Source organism: Anas acuta, chromosome 3 (assembly GCF_963932015.1).
Source record: "Anas acuta chromosome 3, bAnaAcu1.1, whole genome shotgun sequence".
In the NCBI taxonomy this organism is placed as follows: Eukaryota; Metazoa; Chordata; class Aves; order Anseriformes; family Anatidae; genus Anas; species Anas acuta.
In genome coordinates, this window is record NC_088981.1 from 10,955,464 (window position 1) to 10,973,077 (window position 17,614).

At 41.1% G+C, this 17,614-nt stretch overlaps 1 protein-coding gene and 1 long non-coding RNA gene across 2 annotated transcripts in view; one reads left to right on the forward strand and one right to left on the reverse strand.

Annotated features, from left to right (window-relative positions):
• Nucleotides 1-17,614, reverse strand: part of JAG1 (jagged canonical Notch ligand 1) — a 37,056-nt gene that overhangs the window by 9,924 nt on the left and 9,518 nt on the right. The window contains exons 3-12 of the mRNA XM_068675667.1: nt 14,616-14,667; nt 8,923-9,177; nt 7,874-7,934; nt 3,943-4,073; nt 3,507-3,626; nt 2,946-3,059; nt 2,288-2,401; nt 1,351-1,464; nt 905-951; nt 188-361 (exon numbers count right to left, since the gene is read on the reverse strand). Of these exons, the coding sequence (XP_068531768.1) occupies nt 188-361; nt 905-951; nt 1,351-1,464; nt 2,288-2,401; nt 2,946-3,059; nt 3,507-3,626; nt 3,943-4,073; nt 7,874-7,934; nt 8,923-9,177; nt 14,616-14,667 (1,182 nt within the window). The remainder of the gene's footprint in view (nt 1-187; nt 362-904; nt 952-1,350; nt 1,465-2,287; nt 2,402-2,945; nt 3,060-3,506; nt 3,627-3,942; nt 4,074-7,873; nt 7,935-8,922; nt 9,178-14,615; nt 14,668-17,614) is intronic.
• LOC137853387 (uncharacterized) lies at nt 7,246-12,683 on the forward strand. The gene is made up of 3 exons (XR_011094459.1): nt 7,246-7,367; nt 8,246-8,371; nt 12,152-12,683. It is a non-coding gene; the product is annotated as an uncharacterized lncRNA (long non-coding RNA).

Sequence of the window (17,614 nt, forward strand, 5' to 3'; positions counted from 1 at the left end):
AATTTTCTGTTGGTTTCTCCCCCACCCCCCAATATATACTAATCAGTCACTTTCTTGGCAGACTGACAATGATATCAAGCACAACTTATATTATGGTTCACTGGATGCAAGGTATTCAGTCTACAGATCCAAAGGGCTGGTAGAAACACCACTGGCTGAGGGCCTGCTTTTCACCCATGCTTCTTACCTGACAGAGGTTTCCTGAGAAACCAGCAGGACACAGACACTGGAATCCATTGATTTCATCCTGGCAGTGACCCCCATTCATGCAAGGGTTACTCGCACATTCATTGATGTCTTTCTCACAGTGATCTCCTGCATAGCCAGGTGAACAGATGCACCGATAACCATTAACCAAGTCCTGGGAAGAAACAAGAATGTTTAAAGTTAAGGTTTTTTTCCTCTTTCCTTACATATTCTCATTAGAGAGGAGAAAAAAAAGTCCAAAAACATGCTCCTACAATGTCTAATGCCAACATAAGAAACTAGCTCAAATTAAAACAAAGCAGCAATATTTAGGGGGAGTGGGTTGCAGAAAAAAATATACATCTATACACATACACCAGCCAGTAATGGCTTACTTTCAGAATTCTGAGTAGGACATGTTAATCTACTTCTTAAAGCAGAATATCTATATTTACAACAGATGGTTTGTACAAGAAGCCCATTCACTGGTGACACTGGGAGTGAAAATGAGTACTTTATTGCAGTTATATTTTCTGCCTTTGCTATTCTACACATAGCCCTACATGCCCCAACGTGCCATAACCTCTCCCCTTAAAGCAAAGAAATTACAATTTATACCAGCTAATTGCTATTTTCCACACTGCTTGTGTTGCGACTCAAATATTTTAGTTACTGCTGCAAGTCTCCAGCAAGCCAAAATAAAACAAGAATGGCTTACCCGACAGGATCCTCCATTCTGACATTGTCCGCGACAATCATTAATATCTGCAATAAAATTAGCGTAGTTAGAAAGCAAAAATTTATTTACAGTAGATAGAGTTCAAGTTTCTTTAAAACTGCAGCTAGATAAACCTTTTGTCAAGTTTCCTGCATGCCTTCCTTGAGATAAGGTTATTATAATGGGTGGGAACCTTTCCCAATTCTTTTACTAGAAGTAGTGAAACTTCACATCATTGTTTTACTTGCTTTATCGGAATATAGCTATGTTATGGACTAATGAGTTTGATAAAATTGTGTATTTTCATTCCACACCAACTACTCCCTTTCTAAAAACATCAACTGCTGGGACTCTGCCTGATGTTTAAATGTGAGCTTAGAACTCAGTGGGGTATATACGTATACACACAATTAACCTGTAAGAAACCTGAGGATATAGACACTTACTTATATCACAGTTGTGGCCAGACCAGCCAGTAATGCAGTCACAATAGTAGCTGCCAATCAGGTTCCTGCAGGAGTTGGCATTGACACAGGGTTTGCCCTCACATTCATTCGCATCTGAAAAACAATGTGAATGGCCAAATGCAGGGCTTGTAGCGTAGGAGGAGAAGAAAAAAGTCTACAGTCTGTTTTCACAGCAATAATCAGCAGTTCATTCAGATCTAAAAAGAACTTGCAATATACAGCTCGGATTAGCGTGACTTGAACGAACAAAAGTCAATCATACATCAGCCTCTGAAGTCTCTTTCAATTTCACTGCAATTAGAACATACAGGCTACGCTAATTATTTGATAATTACACAGCCACTCATTAAGAGCAACTTCCCCCCCACACACACACATCTCAGTCCAGCATTTTGAAGGAGGAGTGCTGCAGCCTGGTCATTGGGATTAGCGTGTTGTGTAAAGAATGCGGACAGCTCATTCTTCGTGAGATCATCCACATTTTGGAACCCAGCTGTGAACTCCTTGGCCTGGAGGAGTTGACATGGCTGAAGAGATACAGCAACTTTCTCACAGGCTGAAGAAAGAAATACATGTGGGGGTGGGACTGGAAGGCACACGCATACACCCTCCACACTTCAATACATTTATGATTTCAAGTATTTCTGTTAGGCTTAGTTAACTATTTCTTTCAGCATGCATCAAAAAGAACTTTAACAGGAAGAAGCCACTCTGTGCTTTGAGGCTGTTCTAGGCCCTGGTCCTGCAAACATTGAAGTTTAGTTTTTCTACATTTCTTAGGCTTTGGAACTATAGACACGCCTGAAATAAAGTGCATGAGTACCCTTGCCTGCTGGACAACGAACCTTCCTGCATTTCCCCACCATTCCCCCCAGCACCTGGAGCAACACAGGATGAAGAAAAAAGGAGTTCTTACCTAGTTGGCATGTTTTGCCAGTCCACTGAGGTGGGCAAATACACTTAAATCCATCAACTAGATCTTGACAAGTTCCTCCATGACCACAGGGGTTTGGAGAACAATCATCAATATCTGTAATGCAGAACAAGGAGAAGCTTAGCTCTGTTACCAAACAGGCAAATGTCAGTAAATGATAAATGGTTGCTGCTACTAGGATTTGTCCTGAGGACAAGATAGACTACAGGACTTCTGCACAGAATTTCTAGGTCTATTCCAATTTTGGCAAAAAACTCCTTTAAAAAAAAAAAGTAATAGTATGACAAGGGAGTTCAAAGTACAATGGAAGAAACTTAACACCCCTGGCCTTTTGGAAGTGGAAGTCAGATTTTGATACAAAGCAGTCTCTCAAAAATAGTATTTTAACAACTTGCCAGAACACTACCCAAATTTTATGTTCTGCTTCTCTCCTGAAGCCATTGACCATTCTTTCCCCCCACATTTAACAAAAACCTCAGTACATGCAGAAGAGGGTCTACCATGATATGAAATGGCTGCTAAGAACTGATGCTAAAGCTAGGAACGGTTCAGTAGGCTGCCCTGTATGTTTACTGGGGATTAGAGAGACATCTCAACAGACACGCTAGCACATTTTTAATACAATTTTCAAAGGTCTTACTATCAGTGCAAGTAGGTCCAGCCCAGCCAGGTGCGCACACACACTCAAATCCTGTAGACGTTTCCAAGCAGCTTCCTCCGTTGTGGCAAGGATCAGAGAGGCAGGCATGCTCCGCTGTGGCAGGATAAAGTATGTCATGGGAGAGACTATAGCACCTGAAGCCAACCTTGCTCCTACTACATGCCTCTGCTCTGGATATACCATCACCACCCTTGATGTACTGCCCTCCCGAGTGAGCAGTGAATCAAAAAACTACAATTAGCAGGAAGTCATCCTCTGTGCTAACTCACCAACCCCCTGACTTGCACCTGTCTGAATCAGAGCCAAACTAGGGAACTTGTAATGATCTCCCTGGTGAGCAGAAGGCTGATGTGCAGAGATACAGGCTGTTCATGATGAAGCATGAACAAGCAAGTCTGGATCTTTTTAGCAAGCCCAGACATCATAGTTAACATTAGAAGTAAACTTTACCCCTAAACTCCTAAAATACATCCAAGCATAGCCATTAAAAGCTGGTAAGACCGAATTATCAGTGGCAGTTCAAGGGCTGCAAACACTTACCGATTTCACAGTTCTGTCCCGAGTAACCCTCAGGGCAGGAACATTGGTATTTATCGGGGCCAGTGTTGCTGCAGGTACCACCGTTCAAACAGGGTGGGTGGGTTCCGCAGTAGTTCAGATCTGCAAAAAGGTGAGGAGTATTAAAAAAGCCATGGCTGAAAAACAACAGAAACATTAGCAATTGTGTGCTTTGCTCTATTGCTCCGCAGCCTTACAGAACATGTCTGCACACACAAGCAGGACATGACAGAGCAAAGCACATATGCTAACACCACCAGAACAGCAGAGGACACACAGCTAAGTAGCCAAAGGACAAAAACCTCCCACCACGTTTCAGGAGGCTTCCTCCCTTGCTCCTGCATGTGCTCTCTCCACATTAAGTCTGCCAGTGTTGAAACTGAAGTGTTACACTTGGCTATCCATGAGATTAGCATACCTTTGTCACAGAGTTGACCACCCCAGTTGGTTTCACAGAGGCATTGCCATGGTTCAATGCAAGTGCCATGGACACATCCTGGGTGTGGAATGCACTTATCACAGTACTGGCCTTGCCATCCATACTGACACCTTCGTTTAACATAGGAAAAAAAATAAATAAATTCAGAAGAGGAAAACAACTGGGAAAAAAAAAAAAAATCATACAACAAACCCCTTAGAATTGCTCTGCATAGATAGGACTGTCGAACTCCAAAGCTTGGAGAAAGGCTAGGGAGGTTGGGGAGAAGCTATTCAAGGTTTGTTTGATGGTTTCTTGTAAACAAACATTTTAGTAGTTTTGCCAAGGTCTCTGTAGCTGGCCTCCTGACAAAAGAATAACTGTTCTGAGAGAATCAGCATGAGGCCATTCAGCACAATAATACTCTTTTGGAGCCTCATACAAATGTGGCAGAGAGGGTGGGTGTGCACTACAAATCAATCTCTGGGCTTTGACAGGGTGCATTATAAATTTGGGGGGAGGAGAGAGGGGGGGCGCAGTCCATGGAAACAATAGTTTTCCAGAGATCCTCATAAATACAAAGTTCCAGGCATTTCAGCCACGCTGGGTTTGCGGGATGATCGGCTAAGCCATAACCACCAACTCTGAGCCCTTGGCAAGGCAGCAGCAGAGCATTAAGAGTTCTCTGCTCTGTTAGAGCCTAACCTTACTCTGAACGAGAAGTCATACCCAGAAAACAGCCTGGAACACTCAGAGAGAGATTAAAGAAAATGCACACACCAGCACCCTGCATGTGTTCGAAGAAGATCATATGTCAGTGCATTTCAGAACTTGATTTATAGTAACCTCTTTTCAGGTAATAACTAAAACACATCAAATTCTAAGAGACTTTAATTTCATACCTGAAGTAGAATTTACTATCAAGCATTTATTGCCACTATCAACATGCTACCTGAATTCTACACTTAAAAGGAATATGCTCTTTTATAGTAAAGCTCCCCTAAAAGAAACTTCATTTGGGCTTTTACTTAGCTCTCACTAGCAAAGTAGACAAAGGAGCCTTCAAATTAAAGTTGATCTATAATAGAAGGAAAACAAACTGGGAATTAAAAGCAAAGGTCTGCTGAGGTACTGTATTGCATTAGCAGGCCTGGGAGTAATTGATCAGCAGCAATTATGCAATAAGCTGTCACTAAATTATGAAAATAAACCTCTACTGTACAGAAGTCAGCTAAGCTTTCTATTTATAATACCCCCCACCATTCTTTTACAGGCAATTTCTTCTCATGGGAAAAAGCAAGAGGAATCTATCCAATGGGTGATCACAGACAGCTAGTGGCAAGTTTGACTTCCTTTCTAAAAATCTCAGGTGACAAACCACATCATTAATGAATCTTTTTTTTTTTTTAAATAGCTATTTCAACTGCAACCTATTCAAGGTCAATGGGAAACTCTTAATAGTTTGTGTATAGAAAAAGCTAGTCCTAGCTTATGTTTCTTTGTGCGCAAAGAACATGAAAGAGGTTGTTTTGCCTGATCTGACTTTCTTTCAAGTAGCTCCTGGAAAATCCTTCTGTGCATTCTTACTATATTTCCTGTACAAGGATAAAAAATTAAGAACATGCCCTTTTAATTTGTATTGCATTGAAAGCAATTTGCCTGTGAGCTTGCACACAAGCAAAACTAATTGACCTCACCTGCAAAAACAAGCATCAAAATCTAGATTTTTACTCCTTTCTGACAAATTAAAGTGTTTTTTTTTGATTGCTTTCTTTAAAGAAAGTGTAAAGAAAAAACAGTTAAAAAAAAACAGATACAGGGAAAAAAACACCATAAGCTTCAGAGCCAGAAATATGACTTTCTTCTCCCAGATCAGCATCTAAGTATAAGAAAAAATTGGATAAAGTCTACGGGCACTTATTATGAAGCTAGGTATCAATTCCAGAACAAGATCCATGGTAATAATTCTTGTTTAATAATATGTATGCAGTAGTTTCTCATGAGAAATTTAAATTTAACTTTCTTTGTATCATGATTCATGAGCAAATTTGGTTTTGTTGGCAGGCCTGTATTCAAGAAAGTGACTTGCACCAAAAGGGAAAAGGATATTTTAAGAATGTTTGCTAGTTGTCTATTGTACCAGAACCCAGAGCAGTTTCTGCTGGGATGTTATTTTTAAACTCTGTTGCATTTATAACATGCAGGCTATATGACTCATCAAAACTTAAAAGAGAATAAAATCTTGTTTCTGTGTTCACTTTAAAGATATTGGTCTAACTTGGCAAGCAGAAGTTATCTGAAAGCACCAGAAGGACAGCATTGTTTCAAGACTATGCAAATCAAGTGTGGGAAAGTTGCACCTTAAGTAAATAAGAGCACTAGTGCATGTCTGGGCAGTGAGTGGGAGGTAAGAGACTTAGAAAGAGAAAGGAAAGAAAGAAATTTGGAAACAAAGCCTGTTGTTCTGACTAGGAGACAGCAACCCCTACAAGGCATGTTTATTCTGATGACAGAAGCACAAATCACTGGTAGCCTTGACTGATATACTCCTCTTACCATCTGGCCCCCCAATACTTACTACTTGCAAGGCTTTTTTTTTTTTTTAAATTTAAAAAGGTATAGATACAGTGTTTTGGGGGTTAACCACCATATATCAGTACTGCTAAACATTTAAGGCACTTAACCCACAACAGCCCATCCTGGGGCTTAACTTTCATTTTGTCACATTACTTGGGGAAGATGAGAAGTTACTTCCTACCTTCTTTCAAGCGTGTTCTTGGACAAAATTTTGTCTTGTTTTAAAACAGATTACAGAGACAAAGAACGAAGCACTGTGATTATTAAGGCTGACCTTTTATATAACATCGTCTGTCAAACAACTCAGATTTAATTCATGTTTGAACTACAGCTTAACTAGAAAGAAAAGCAGCTCACTTCATGCAGAGGTCTCCAGCAATGGGGAATGCACCAGTATGTTTGTTAGAAAGAAAAAGCGACTTTCTGTTCCTTCAGACTTTTTTTTTTAACCCTTGAATACCCAAGATTCAATTTTAACCCTTCCTACACAGGATGGATATCCTTCGAAAGTGCTCAGTTCCCTATCATATACGAACAGACATGATAATGGGTTACATGAAACAACTTGCAACCCATTTGTTGATCAAGAATATCCATATTTAATATTCATTAACCCTGTATTAGTAAAGGAGAAAACCTCCCTGAGCCATAAATATATACTGTGTATTTTGAAGTGTTCCAAATATTTACTTGTTGGGTTATGGATAAACTCTGCTTATTCATTGTCTCCTTGCCAGGACAGAATGGACTTCAAAGCACAGCAGCAAAATTCTGCATTCATCAGAGCCTACTGACAAGATTTCATCCCAGCTATTAACCTCTCAGCACTCGGAGCCTGGCTCACAATGGTAAAGGAACCGAGAGATTTAACTAATCCTATTCTAAAGAATACTTGACTTTTGCCTACTGATGGAAGAAACCAGGGGTGGGAGGGAGGAAGGGGGGAAACAGGAGTGAAAGGGAGAAGAGAGAAAAGCCACACTGTACTTCAAGCTTGTTGTTGAAAAGAGCTTATTAGTCGGGATATTGGGAAAAAAGAAAAAACAACCCACAAAACATTTGTGCTATTTATGCAGAAGCAATTAGTTAGTGCTCATTAGGCAGCATTCACATGATTTATCCCTCCCTGCTCCCCCCAAAACGCCACCAGTTCACAAACCAAAAGCTTCTTAAAATTATCAGTGCATTAAAAGCCTACACCACCACCCCCCCCTTATTCTGAGCTAGTCAGCATAAATAATTTGCCTTGGTAAAAAACATGACTCCAAAAATACCCTCCCTCCACAATCCTATTGTGTTTAGCATCGCTCATTTAATTACTTGAGGGGACAAGGAGGGAGAGGGGAGCATTTACCTGCACTCTCCTGGAATTGTGCAAGAACCATGCTTGGGGCTACATCCCTGACGACAAATAGCTGTTAAAAAAGACACACAAAAAAAGTATCAGCATGCTGCCTGCTTCTTGCATCTTCACACTCGTGGGAAGGTTTTAATCTCTAACCAGCATTGTAATCCTACTAAATCCAAGGTTTTAACAAGTCCCTCATAACAAGTGTACTAGAAAAGAAAGCTAAGGTAGGTGACTCCCTGTGATACAAAATCTCTCAGCTAGCTTTACAGAGGAACCATACATAGAAACAACTCTGACAAGTACTATGTAAAAGAAAGCATTTCACCTTAGAGAGCTGCAAATCACTCTCAGCTTACAAGTTTCCTTTCTCTGCAGGTCAACTGGCCCACTCTCCCCATCTTTCCATCTAATTCAGAGCAACTTTTAACAACTCTGGGTTTACTTTTGAGACCTCTCTCTGAACAGACAGGATATTAAGACGAGCGTCTATTCAAATTGCAGGTAAACTCAGTCAGCAAGACATGCTGATAGTCTGTTCCTATTCAGAGTTATGCTTTCTCATTCTGAAATTACTTCGGAAGTTGCCATTCCCTAATAAACATGTTAAACATCAGCTCAGGTAGAACAAACAGCCTGGGACTTTTCAAACACCAAAGCTTTGCACTTGCCAGGTCAGCTCTAAAACAAGTCTCTCCTTCCTGCTTGTCTTGAAGTTCTGCACCAAAGGGGAAATCCTGCCATTGAAGTCAGCAGCAGAACTCCCATTGAAGTTAATGGGCTGGGTTTTCTTCCCAAGGGCAAAGATGTGGATACTCAGAGAAACATATCTGTTAAGTACCCAGTACTAGTCAGATCTCTCCAAGATTTTAAAACAAGGCAGAAACTAGTCTTCTCCTGCCCCTAGTTCTGTGTGCAATAAGTTACTCACTGTCCCATCAGTGCTCAGCCCTGTTATCAGGGCAAACTGATCACCGAATCTCAGCCTGAATATGAAGCATTCAAGTCCTATCCACGACTGCTGATAATCTAGGGTTAGGGCACCCATCACAAACCTTTGTTGCATTCTGGTCCCATCCAGCCTTCCAAGCAGGTTTTGTTGCCGTTCTGGTCACAGGTATGGTGAGTGAAGAAGTCATCTCTTGGTCGACAAAACTTGTTGCAGCCAAAACCATAGTAATGTTCTGTGCAAGTCACACGGATTTGATACTCAAAGTGGGCAACTCCTGCGTTATGCTTCAGTGTCTGCCACTGACGGCTTGGATTGATCATGCCAGAGTGAGATGCCTTCTCGATTATGCGATCAGGATCTAGATGTTGGAAGAGACAGCAGAATTACACCTACGTTTAGGTATTGTCACCTCCCACATCACAGGTCTGTCTCTAGCTTCACATACAACACTCTTTGAGGCGGCCAGTTGATTTTATTAATTTTCTCTTTTAGAAAGCACAATAAGACTGCCCTGGAGCTGCAGACCATTAACTGAAATACACATACCTATCAAAGCAAACAAAGCTTGAAGTCCAAAGGGACTGTTAGGTCCCTGCCAATCACTTAACCCCTTCTCAGTGCGAGGGCACCCATTAAGAATCCTACAGTTAGTAATTAGAGAAAATTCAGCTGCTTTTACTTCTAGCTCCAGTAGGCTAGCACATACCTTGCTTTCCCCTACTTCTCCATTGCTGGTACTGCTTTTGTTCTTAACTGGAATATTTACAAGAAAATCATATTACAATAGCCTAATAAAGCAATGTCTACAAGCTAAACACAAGCACTACAAAAAGTTTGCAGCCTTCTGGGACTCCGATGTAAACACTAGTCTGAAAACAAGCAACTTTGGCATTGTTGACATCAGCGATCTCACTGGGCTTCAGCTAAGAAATACCTTGGAAGTTCTCCTTTCAGATGTTAGCTGACACTAAAAAGTCAAGATCGCCAGAGCTCCAGGCAGGGAACTCAAATTAGTGCATATATTTGCTATACATTCCCCTTCTTTCTATAGAGCATTTCAAAGTTTAGACTTTGTACTTGACATTTAGTTCCAGCAAAAGGTTTTTGGCTTTCAGAGCCATACAACTGTCTAAATTATGGCTTGAAATAATAATATTTCACATTAGCTCGGAACATTGTATATATCTGTGGTATTTCACTTCATAGTCCAGGTCTTGTGACTTAAATGATCTGACACTGCCTTACGACCTGCTGCTAGCAAGCACTTGACTGCCAAGTGAAAGTTTATCATAAAACAGCCAAAATATCCTTGCAGACATCGTACAAAAACAAAAATAAGTACCAGGCTACACTGTTCTGTATACAGGAGCACAATCCAGCGGCAGAAAAAATTTAGGTAGAAGGGCACTTTGCCAACGATGTGTTACAAAGCAGTGTATGAAGTACAAGCACATTCAAGTGTGAAGAATTAAAGCATACTGATGTTCAGCTTGTTCTTCTGACAATTACAAAAGAAAGACTGGAGATTTTATGGAAGGCAGAGTTGAAGACTAATGAAGTTGCTGCATAAAGCTGAACACAACACACAGGCAGTGTTTCATGTAAAATACTTCTAAACGTATTGCTAAGGACCTTTGATTTGTTGCTTTCAAAGAGAACATCCAAACATGCTTTGCAAGCCTCAGATACCTATTATCAATCCTGCCTGCTTGCCTACAGTTTCGAGGGTAGTTAAGTCAAAGCATTAGCTGCACAACCACAGAAGAGCATCAATACATGTATACACACAGTAAGCATTTACTGATTTTTTTATGAGTATTCTTGGCTCAAGTCTGCAGCGTTCATCAAGTGTTTACAGTGTGAAATTAAGGGCAACAACTTCTTATGCACTTTCAGGTATTTCTGGTTTTATAATATTTTCCATTTAAATCAGTCTTTATTATTCATTGGCACTAAGCCCCCAACCCCACATCTATGTCTAAGACTTTGAAACGCACGCAGGCTTTTATTAATTTAAATCCCATTCACAGGTAATGTAGATGCCTAAGGACTTTTCCATACTGGTATATCCAGAGCAATATCATGCCCTGCACTGTGCAGGTGTAAGGCTCTTAGATCTCATCAACAAGATTACTAACTAATTCTAAGAGGTACTTAAGCAGATGCATATCTATCCGCCTTGAATGGGGCTAGTCAAGCGATTAGAGTTCCACTCATGCGTGCTGGAGATGGCTTTGCTGCACTTGCCAAGATTACACCCCGATCTACAGCATAGTTGGAAAGTGAATGCATTTCCCCAAATACCAGGTCTGTGCATAAAGACATCCTGTTTCTTGTGAGTAAATCAGCTCTCTCATTTTCTCCTCTAAGTGGCAGAAGGGGAATGACACTCCACTTAGTTTTGCAACACCCCCCCACCACCACACACATGCTTGTTTTTCCAGTCTTTTCCTGTTCTCTGGGGGGAACGTAACATTGACAACTATTTCAGTCCTTGGCACCAGAAAAACAATCACCTTGGAAAAGAGATCTTGCCTCTGCTCTATCATTCTTCCCCTATCTGTCAGCTCATTAGGAAGCATGTCCTTGTTGTATGTCTATTACATCTCACTCCAGCCACCAGTTCTGTTGAGCCCTTAATCACTGGCTGAACACAAATGGAAACATCCTTATTAGTCCACTGAACTTCATTTTGCTGAGGGCCCAGAGGAAAGCCAGCTGTAGTTTCACTTTGAATCACAGCTAAAATGTCTTGCGTTTGATACATGCTATAAAGCTACTACCATACGTTTCAAGTCAAGGTCTGACAGACTTCAGATCCCTTTCCATTAGCCATCACCCACAGTTTTCACAATGAAGTATTGGCATGTTCCTTCTTGCATAACAATTTCTCCACCCTTCCTTATTCCCACCTGTCAGTGCGCACTTACACAAGTGTGCTGACCCAGACTTCAGGGAAGGCATTGCAACAACTCTTCCATTCTTAGCCTGCACCAACAGCGTTTTAAGTTTTATATGAGCAATCCCAAAGCAGCAGGCTGGTTAAGTAAATAAAACAAGAACTCAGCCAGGCTTGAGAGAAAGTGATCTTCATAATTCCTTTGACATCATCCGACTCAGAATCCCAGGCTTTGATAGAAAGGTTAGCGGAAACATTAACCAATTAGAAATTGATGAAGTGGAAGAGAGAGGCCTTCTGTACATCTTTAGCTTCCACTCTGCACTTCGCTGTCAGAGGGTTGTTTGCCTTAACTGTGGCTAAACTTCAAAGCTATTAATCTGTCTTTTTATACAATGAACAGCTATTTCAACTGCCCACCTTTCCCTTTCAGCGGTCCAGTTTCTGGAAATTGTAATTACTCAGCATCAGGAAGCAAAAAAAAAAAACAAGATACCAATCAGCAACAAAACACGCCAACCCAAAACAGAACAAAAAACACCACAAAAAAAAATCCAGACTCAGAAGAGCAGTTTGGGTGGCCAAGAACACTACAGTTATTTTTGAAAGTCTTTGTTTCAGACAACTTACAGCTATGGCTTGGTTTACATTGTGCTGAAGTCTCTTATGCCCGACTGGAATTCACATGCAACTGATACCAGTAATTTACAATAGCTCTTTGACATCGTTTGAGATGCAGTGTCAGCCCCATTAGCTTTATGTATGAAACAACAGTAGCAAGATGGAATCTAGACAAGAACCAGAGTAAGAAAACCATTTACGTTGAATATTGGCTCCAACAAAGCATGATTCTCATCAACTTCAACAGGGCCAGAATTTAACTGCAAGCCACTCTTGGAAGTGAGACAAGAGAGTATGTGGTAAAGGGAACGTAGGAGGAGTGGAATGTAGGGGGGGAAGGAAGCAGCCACTCTAGGATCTCCTAAAAATCTGGAGGATGCTAGAACTATTGCAAAATACACAAAGCCTACTAAACTCGCTTTTTAAAGAGCTACCACATGGAATTCTTACAATTCAACAGTAATTAGGTTGAAAGAAAATCCTGGGCATCAAAAAAATACTCATCACTTTATATGATGACAATTGTGTAGTTCTATTTCCTTAACTAGTTCTTCAAGACATTCTTTACTTACAGTCAGCTTTCCCATAGCAGGAGTGATGCACTACAAAGAAAAGGCTTTGTACATTACAGTGACTGAAGTGCCTGACCTACAGATGGATGTGCGACAACAAAGCTAGTGCAGGAATGCAAATCAGGAACGTACATAAGAACATGTCTGCACTTGGTCAAATGCACTGCTGAGAAATGAGGCAATTTTGTCTGAAGACAATTGTACTTCCAGAACATGAAAGCAAAGAAAGGGTTCATTGTGTAGCTTTGGAAATGCTGTTGTTTCATGAAAAAAGATGAGCTCTAATAATAGTAAAAGTAGTGGCAGAGACCCAGTCTGAAAAAAAAAAAATCCTCAGATCCTACTGTAAACAAAACCTTCATTTTGAATTCAGGCATCTTCCATTTTTAATACAATTCTGCTGCTGAAGCAATCTATTTTCTGCTCCTCCATAAAACGCATTTAATCAAGACCAAGAAGTTTCCCAGACATCTCCATTACTGTGCTGGGGTTGGGCTTGAAAGCACAGGTGCTGCAAAAGCGTTGAACATGGCAGGTTGTAAGGCAAACCACAGATGCCACTGCCAGATCATATTAATCATCTGCAAAGGACTTCTCTTCTTGAACGAATGACTAAATAGGACATCCCATGTATATATGCACACACATATTAATAAAATCTTCAAAGCACATCTGCAGAAAGGTTCCTGGACAAGAGAAGCCATTCCTGAACAGTCTGCTCTCCGCCACTTAAAATGTAAACAGAAAGCCACAGCACCATGCACATTTCTACAAGGGCCTTCTTCTGTGAAGTCTGTTTCAGTCCTAAGCGGTCTACGAGCTGTTTGGGTTAGATGGGCCACAGTGCTGTTGCTTCCTTCTTGAAGGAAAAGGCTTGTAACGTCACAAGTTTACGAGTTCTTCTTCATACTTTCTCCTGTGGCTTTTACCACACGCTATTAAAGCCTTACATTGAGAACAGAGCTACTTTGCCTACCTACTTCAGCAGCAGTAGGCAATATACAGAACAGTTCATTATACCAAGAGACTCAACACAGCTTCCCTTAGCCAACAGTAAAAGCTCAGCACAAAGTTTCCAAAACCAACTAAAGACATTCCAGGCAAAAGATTCCCACCCTTGATTTCCAGCCAGCTCTACCAGGTGGTGTCTGGTAAATATTTTTTCAGTCCCTGAATATAAATCCCTAGACATGCAACCCCCAAGGAAGAAATGATTATCGTTTCTGTTTCCCTTCCTCTTCTACACTCATTAGATCAATATCTGTATCAAGTTCTACAAAGATTATTTTTTTTAAATGTAGAACATTCAGTTTTGACAAGTACACGGTTTATAAAGAGGTCCCTAGTCAACAACATTTATGCTTCTAAATATCACTCCTTAAAAAAGTAAAACGACAAAACCCCACAAAAAAACTCCTGGGCTTTTATTCTCCCTCAGGAGGAAGGGAGAATTAACAGCATCTATTTTCAGGCATCAAACTGTTGGTGCTTAAGTGAGCAAGTTACTCAACCTCTAGAGGCAATGAGAAGGGGACAGGCTACTGCAGAACCTTGAGTAGTTGTTCTGAATAATTCAGACTGCAGGAGAGCTTTTCACTCCCCTTGTGCCCTATTCACAGTCGGCTGGGTAGCCTACTAAAGGCCTTTCAATAATCAGGAAACCAAGGACTCTGAGCAAAGTAAAGCAGAGGAACAGGTACTTACTAGTTGAGTTATCATTGTAATCCCAAGCCTCAACAAGCAACGTGTAGGATCTCTGCAAAAGAAAAATAAGAGTCAGTTTCAAAGCCACATACAACATAAAGAAAAAGTAATCCAACTTTAATTCCAAAAAAATCCTGGTCTGTGCCCTAAAACAGAATACTTGAAAACATAAATAGGTAATAGGTTATACTTGAGACAAACGTGATCTTCTTGAAACCCCATAAGCTACCTTATCCAGTCTGACTTAGAAGACCTTTCACCTTGGATAGCTCATCTTTGTCATCATTAATGCGTCTTATGTACTTAGCCAGGAAGCCCAGCCTTTGACACCATGCTGCAGCCACAATTGAGCATGTGTTGAAGAACTGCACGTGGAGGAGAGAAAACACTGAACCGGCATAGCAGCATCCAAAAACCCCAAACAAAAACCCTGCTCTCAAGAGCTGCTTCAAAAGAATTTTAGTTAGAGAAAAGTAGTCTTGATTTCCCTGCCCCCAGCCACCCTGAAAGCAAGAAGTGTTGCTAAGATTACTGTGCTCTGCCTTGACAGCGCAATCTCTAGGGACTTTGCTTTTCAGCACCCCCTTTGAAAGCTTTGTCTGCATGAGGGCCATCGCAGCTCCCACAAGTATCAGGTAACTGAGGGAAGAACTGATGGATGTGGAAAGGGGGTGGGGGAAGAGAGCAGCATTGTAAAACAAAGGCTAAAATCAGACTATTTGGAAGAGCAGGGAAAGGGAAGCCAGGCTATCCACCCCGTGTCACATTTACAGACAGCCTAACCTGCCAATGAGCTCTCCAGCACTCCAGTAATAATAATCATCAGCATAAACTAACCAGAGTGACTCCACGGGTTGGAAGGATGCCAGCTATTACATCTAAGCCACCTTTATCTTCAATCCCAACTTGAGAACAAGAGCCATTAAACGTATCCCCCTCCCCCTCTCTGCCCCGAGATAATAGTATCGAGGCTGTATCTTCCAAAAATTGCTATTTAGCCAGCCATATCCAAACTTAGAGTGATTCAAGACACAAAACAAAGAATCTCCAAAAAGCCCTCAAAAGAAAAAAAAAGAGGAAAAATATGAAAGAAAAATAAGAACCCCCCCCCCCATGACTTGATAAATATAATAAGAACTACAAATGAGGTAATAAAAGTAACATCTTTCTGGTGAGAACAAAAATAGACCATCTATAAACTCTCTCCATGAAGGACTTTGATCCTTTGCCATAGAAGCTGTGCACAGTAAGGTTTATTTCTTAATTGTATCTGTGCTCAGTAGCAGTCTGCAGTGCTTAACACCTTTCTGTAGCAGAAACCAAAATACAGTTGTGAGAGTAAGCTGCTGCTACAAGGTGCAAGCGTAAAGCAGAGCTCAAATTCCTTGGGGGGGAGAAAGGGGAGGGAAGAAAAAAAAAGCGCTGAGGCAGACTGCTTTCTCACGACTGGACACAGCATGCAGCCTCTGAATGAAAACCTAGTTTGTGATGGACACCAGCTTGGAATATAGCCTAAATATGTTTCATATTCAAAGCAGACTAGGATTCCATTTCGTTCACTGATAACTGTGGGAAAATGCTTCAAAAAGTAAGCAAAGCTGGGCAAGCTGCAACATGCACCCAAACCTTTACAGGAAGGCTCCATGGCCACACCGTTTTTGGTTAATATTTCATAAAAGTGACATTACTTGTGACTCGTCTATAACAAGTATCTCAACTCAGAAGAGACTCCTAAACCAGAAAAAACACAATGTGATCATTTAATGCTGTTTAAAGCCGATTTAAGTAGTCCTTATACAAGTCAGAGGCAAAAAGCAAACAAACAAAGCCCAACTATAACTCCTGAGCCATATTAAGACATACATTACCCTATCTTGGGTGCTTCCTCAGTGGTTTAATTACAAACACCGAGAAGCGCAACATGTTACTGCAAGCTTGAAAAAAATATTATGATATAGAGAATGAATTATGGCAACTTGCACTACTTCCAATAAAGTTAAGGATGTTTTCCTTTCGGCCTTGCATAATTGTTTTGGAAGATATTTTGTCTAAACTCATAGCAACAGTTCCCGGTTGGTTCTCAGGACTGTTTACCAACACACCTAGCCCTTAAGGAAAGGAAAGGCTGAATCCTGGCTTTAAGTGCTACTGTTGCTAGATACTTGTGTGACCACTTTCCAACAGGAGTTTGTGTAAAGGGAGAAGATGCTTCTGCTTAGCTGGATGGAAAGAAAACACCAGGGGGAGAGACCCACCCAAGCAATTCTCTCTTTCTATGTGCCCCCTCTCACCTCATCTGAATATTTTAAATGAGGAATCCCCATCCTGAAAAGGGAAGATACAAAGAATGGCAGTTTAATCTCTTGGCTCTATCCCTCTCAGCACGGGGCAGAGAAAGGACAAGACTTTGTGTTCAATGTGGGACACTCCTAAACAAAAGGCACGGAAACCCATGGCCCCACGAGAGCAGCAAGCAGTGCAACCACCACATACCTCTAGCCAATCCCTGCCCCCCCCCCGCGAAATAAAAGGCACTTCTGTGCAAAGACTGCATCGTCGAGATTTTTAAAAAGTGCATATCATCCCCACTCTATAGATCAACAATTAAGATATCTCAGGAATGACTACTTACAGCGAGGAGGTTTAAGTTTTCCCATGCCCACAGATGACCTCTGCCCATCTTTGAATAAATATATATCCAGACACAAGAATTCCACATCATGCACCTTACTCCATCAAAGCAATGTCCTAGGCAAAAAGGCAGCAGTGAACTTTCCGGAGTCACACCCAATTAGCCACTGTAAACCTGAGCTTGACCAGAAGGCAGGGATTCTGGCTTGAGAGGAAAGGCAGCTTGAAAGGAATGGCAAGCTGGCACAGTCTGCAGAACATCCACAGCCTAATCTGTCCAGAGGACTGGAAGACAGCGTGGTCAAATGTAAGCAAAACTCCTAGAAGTTGAGCTATGAGAGGATAGAAACGTTTGCATTCACAATCCA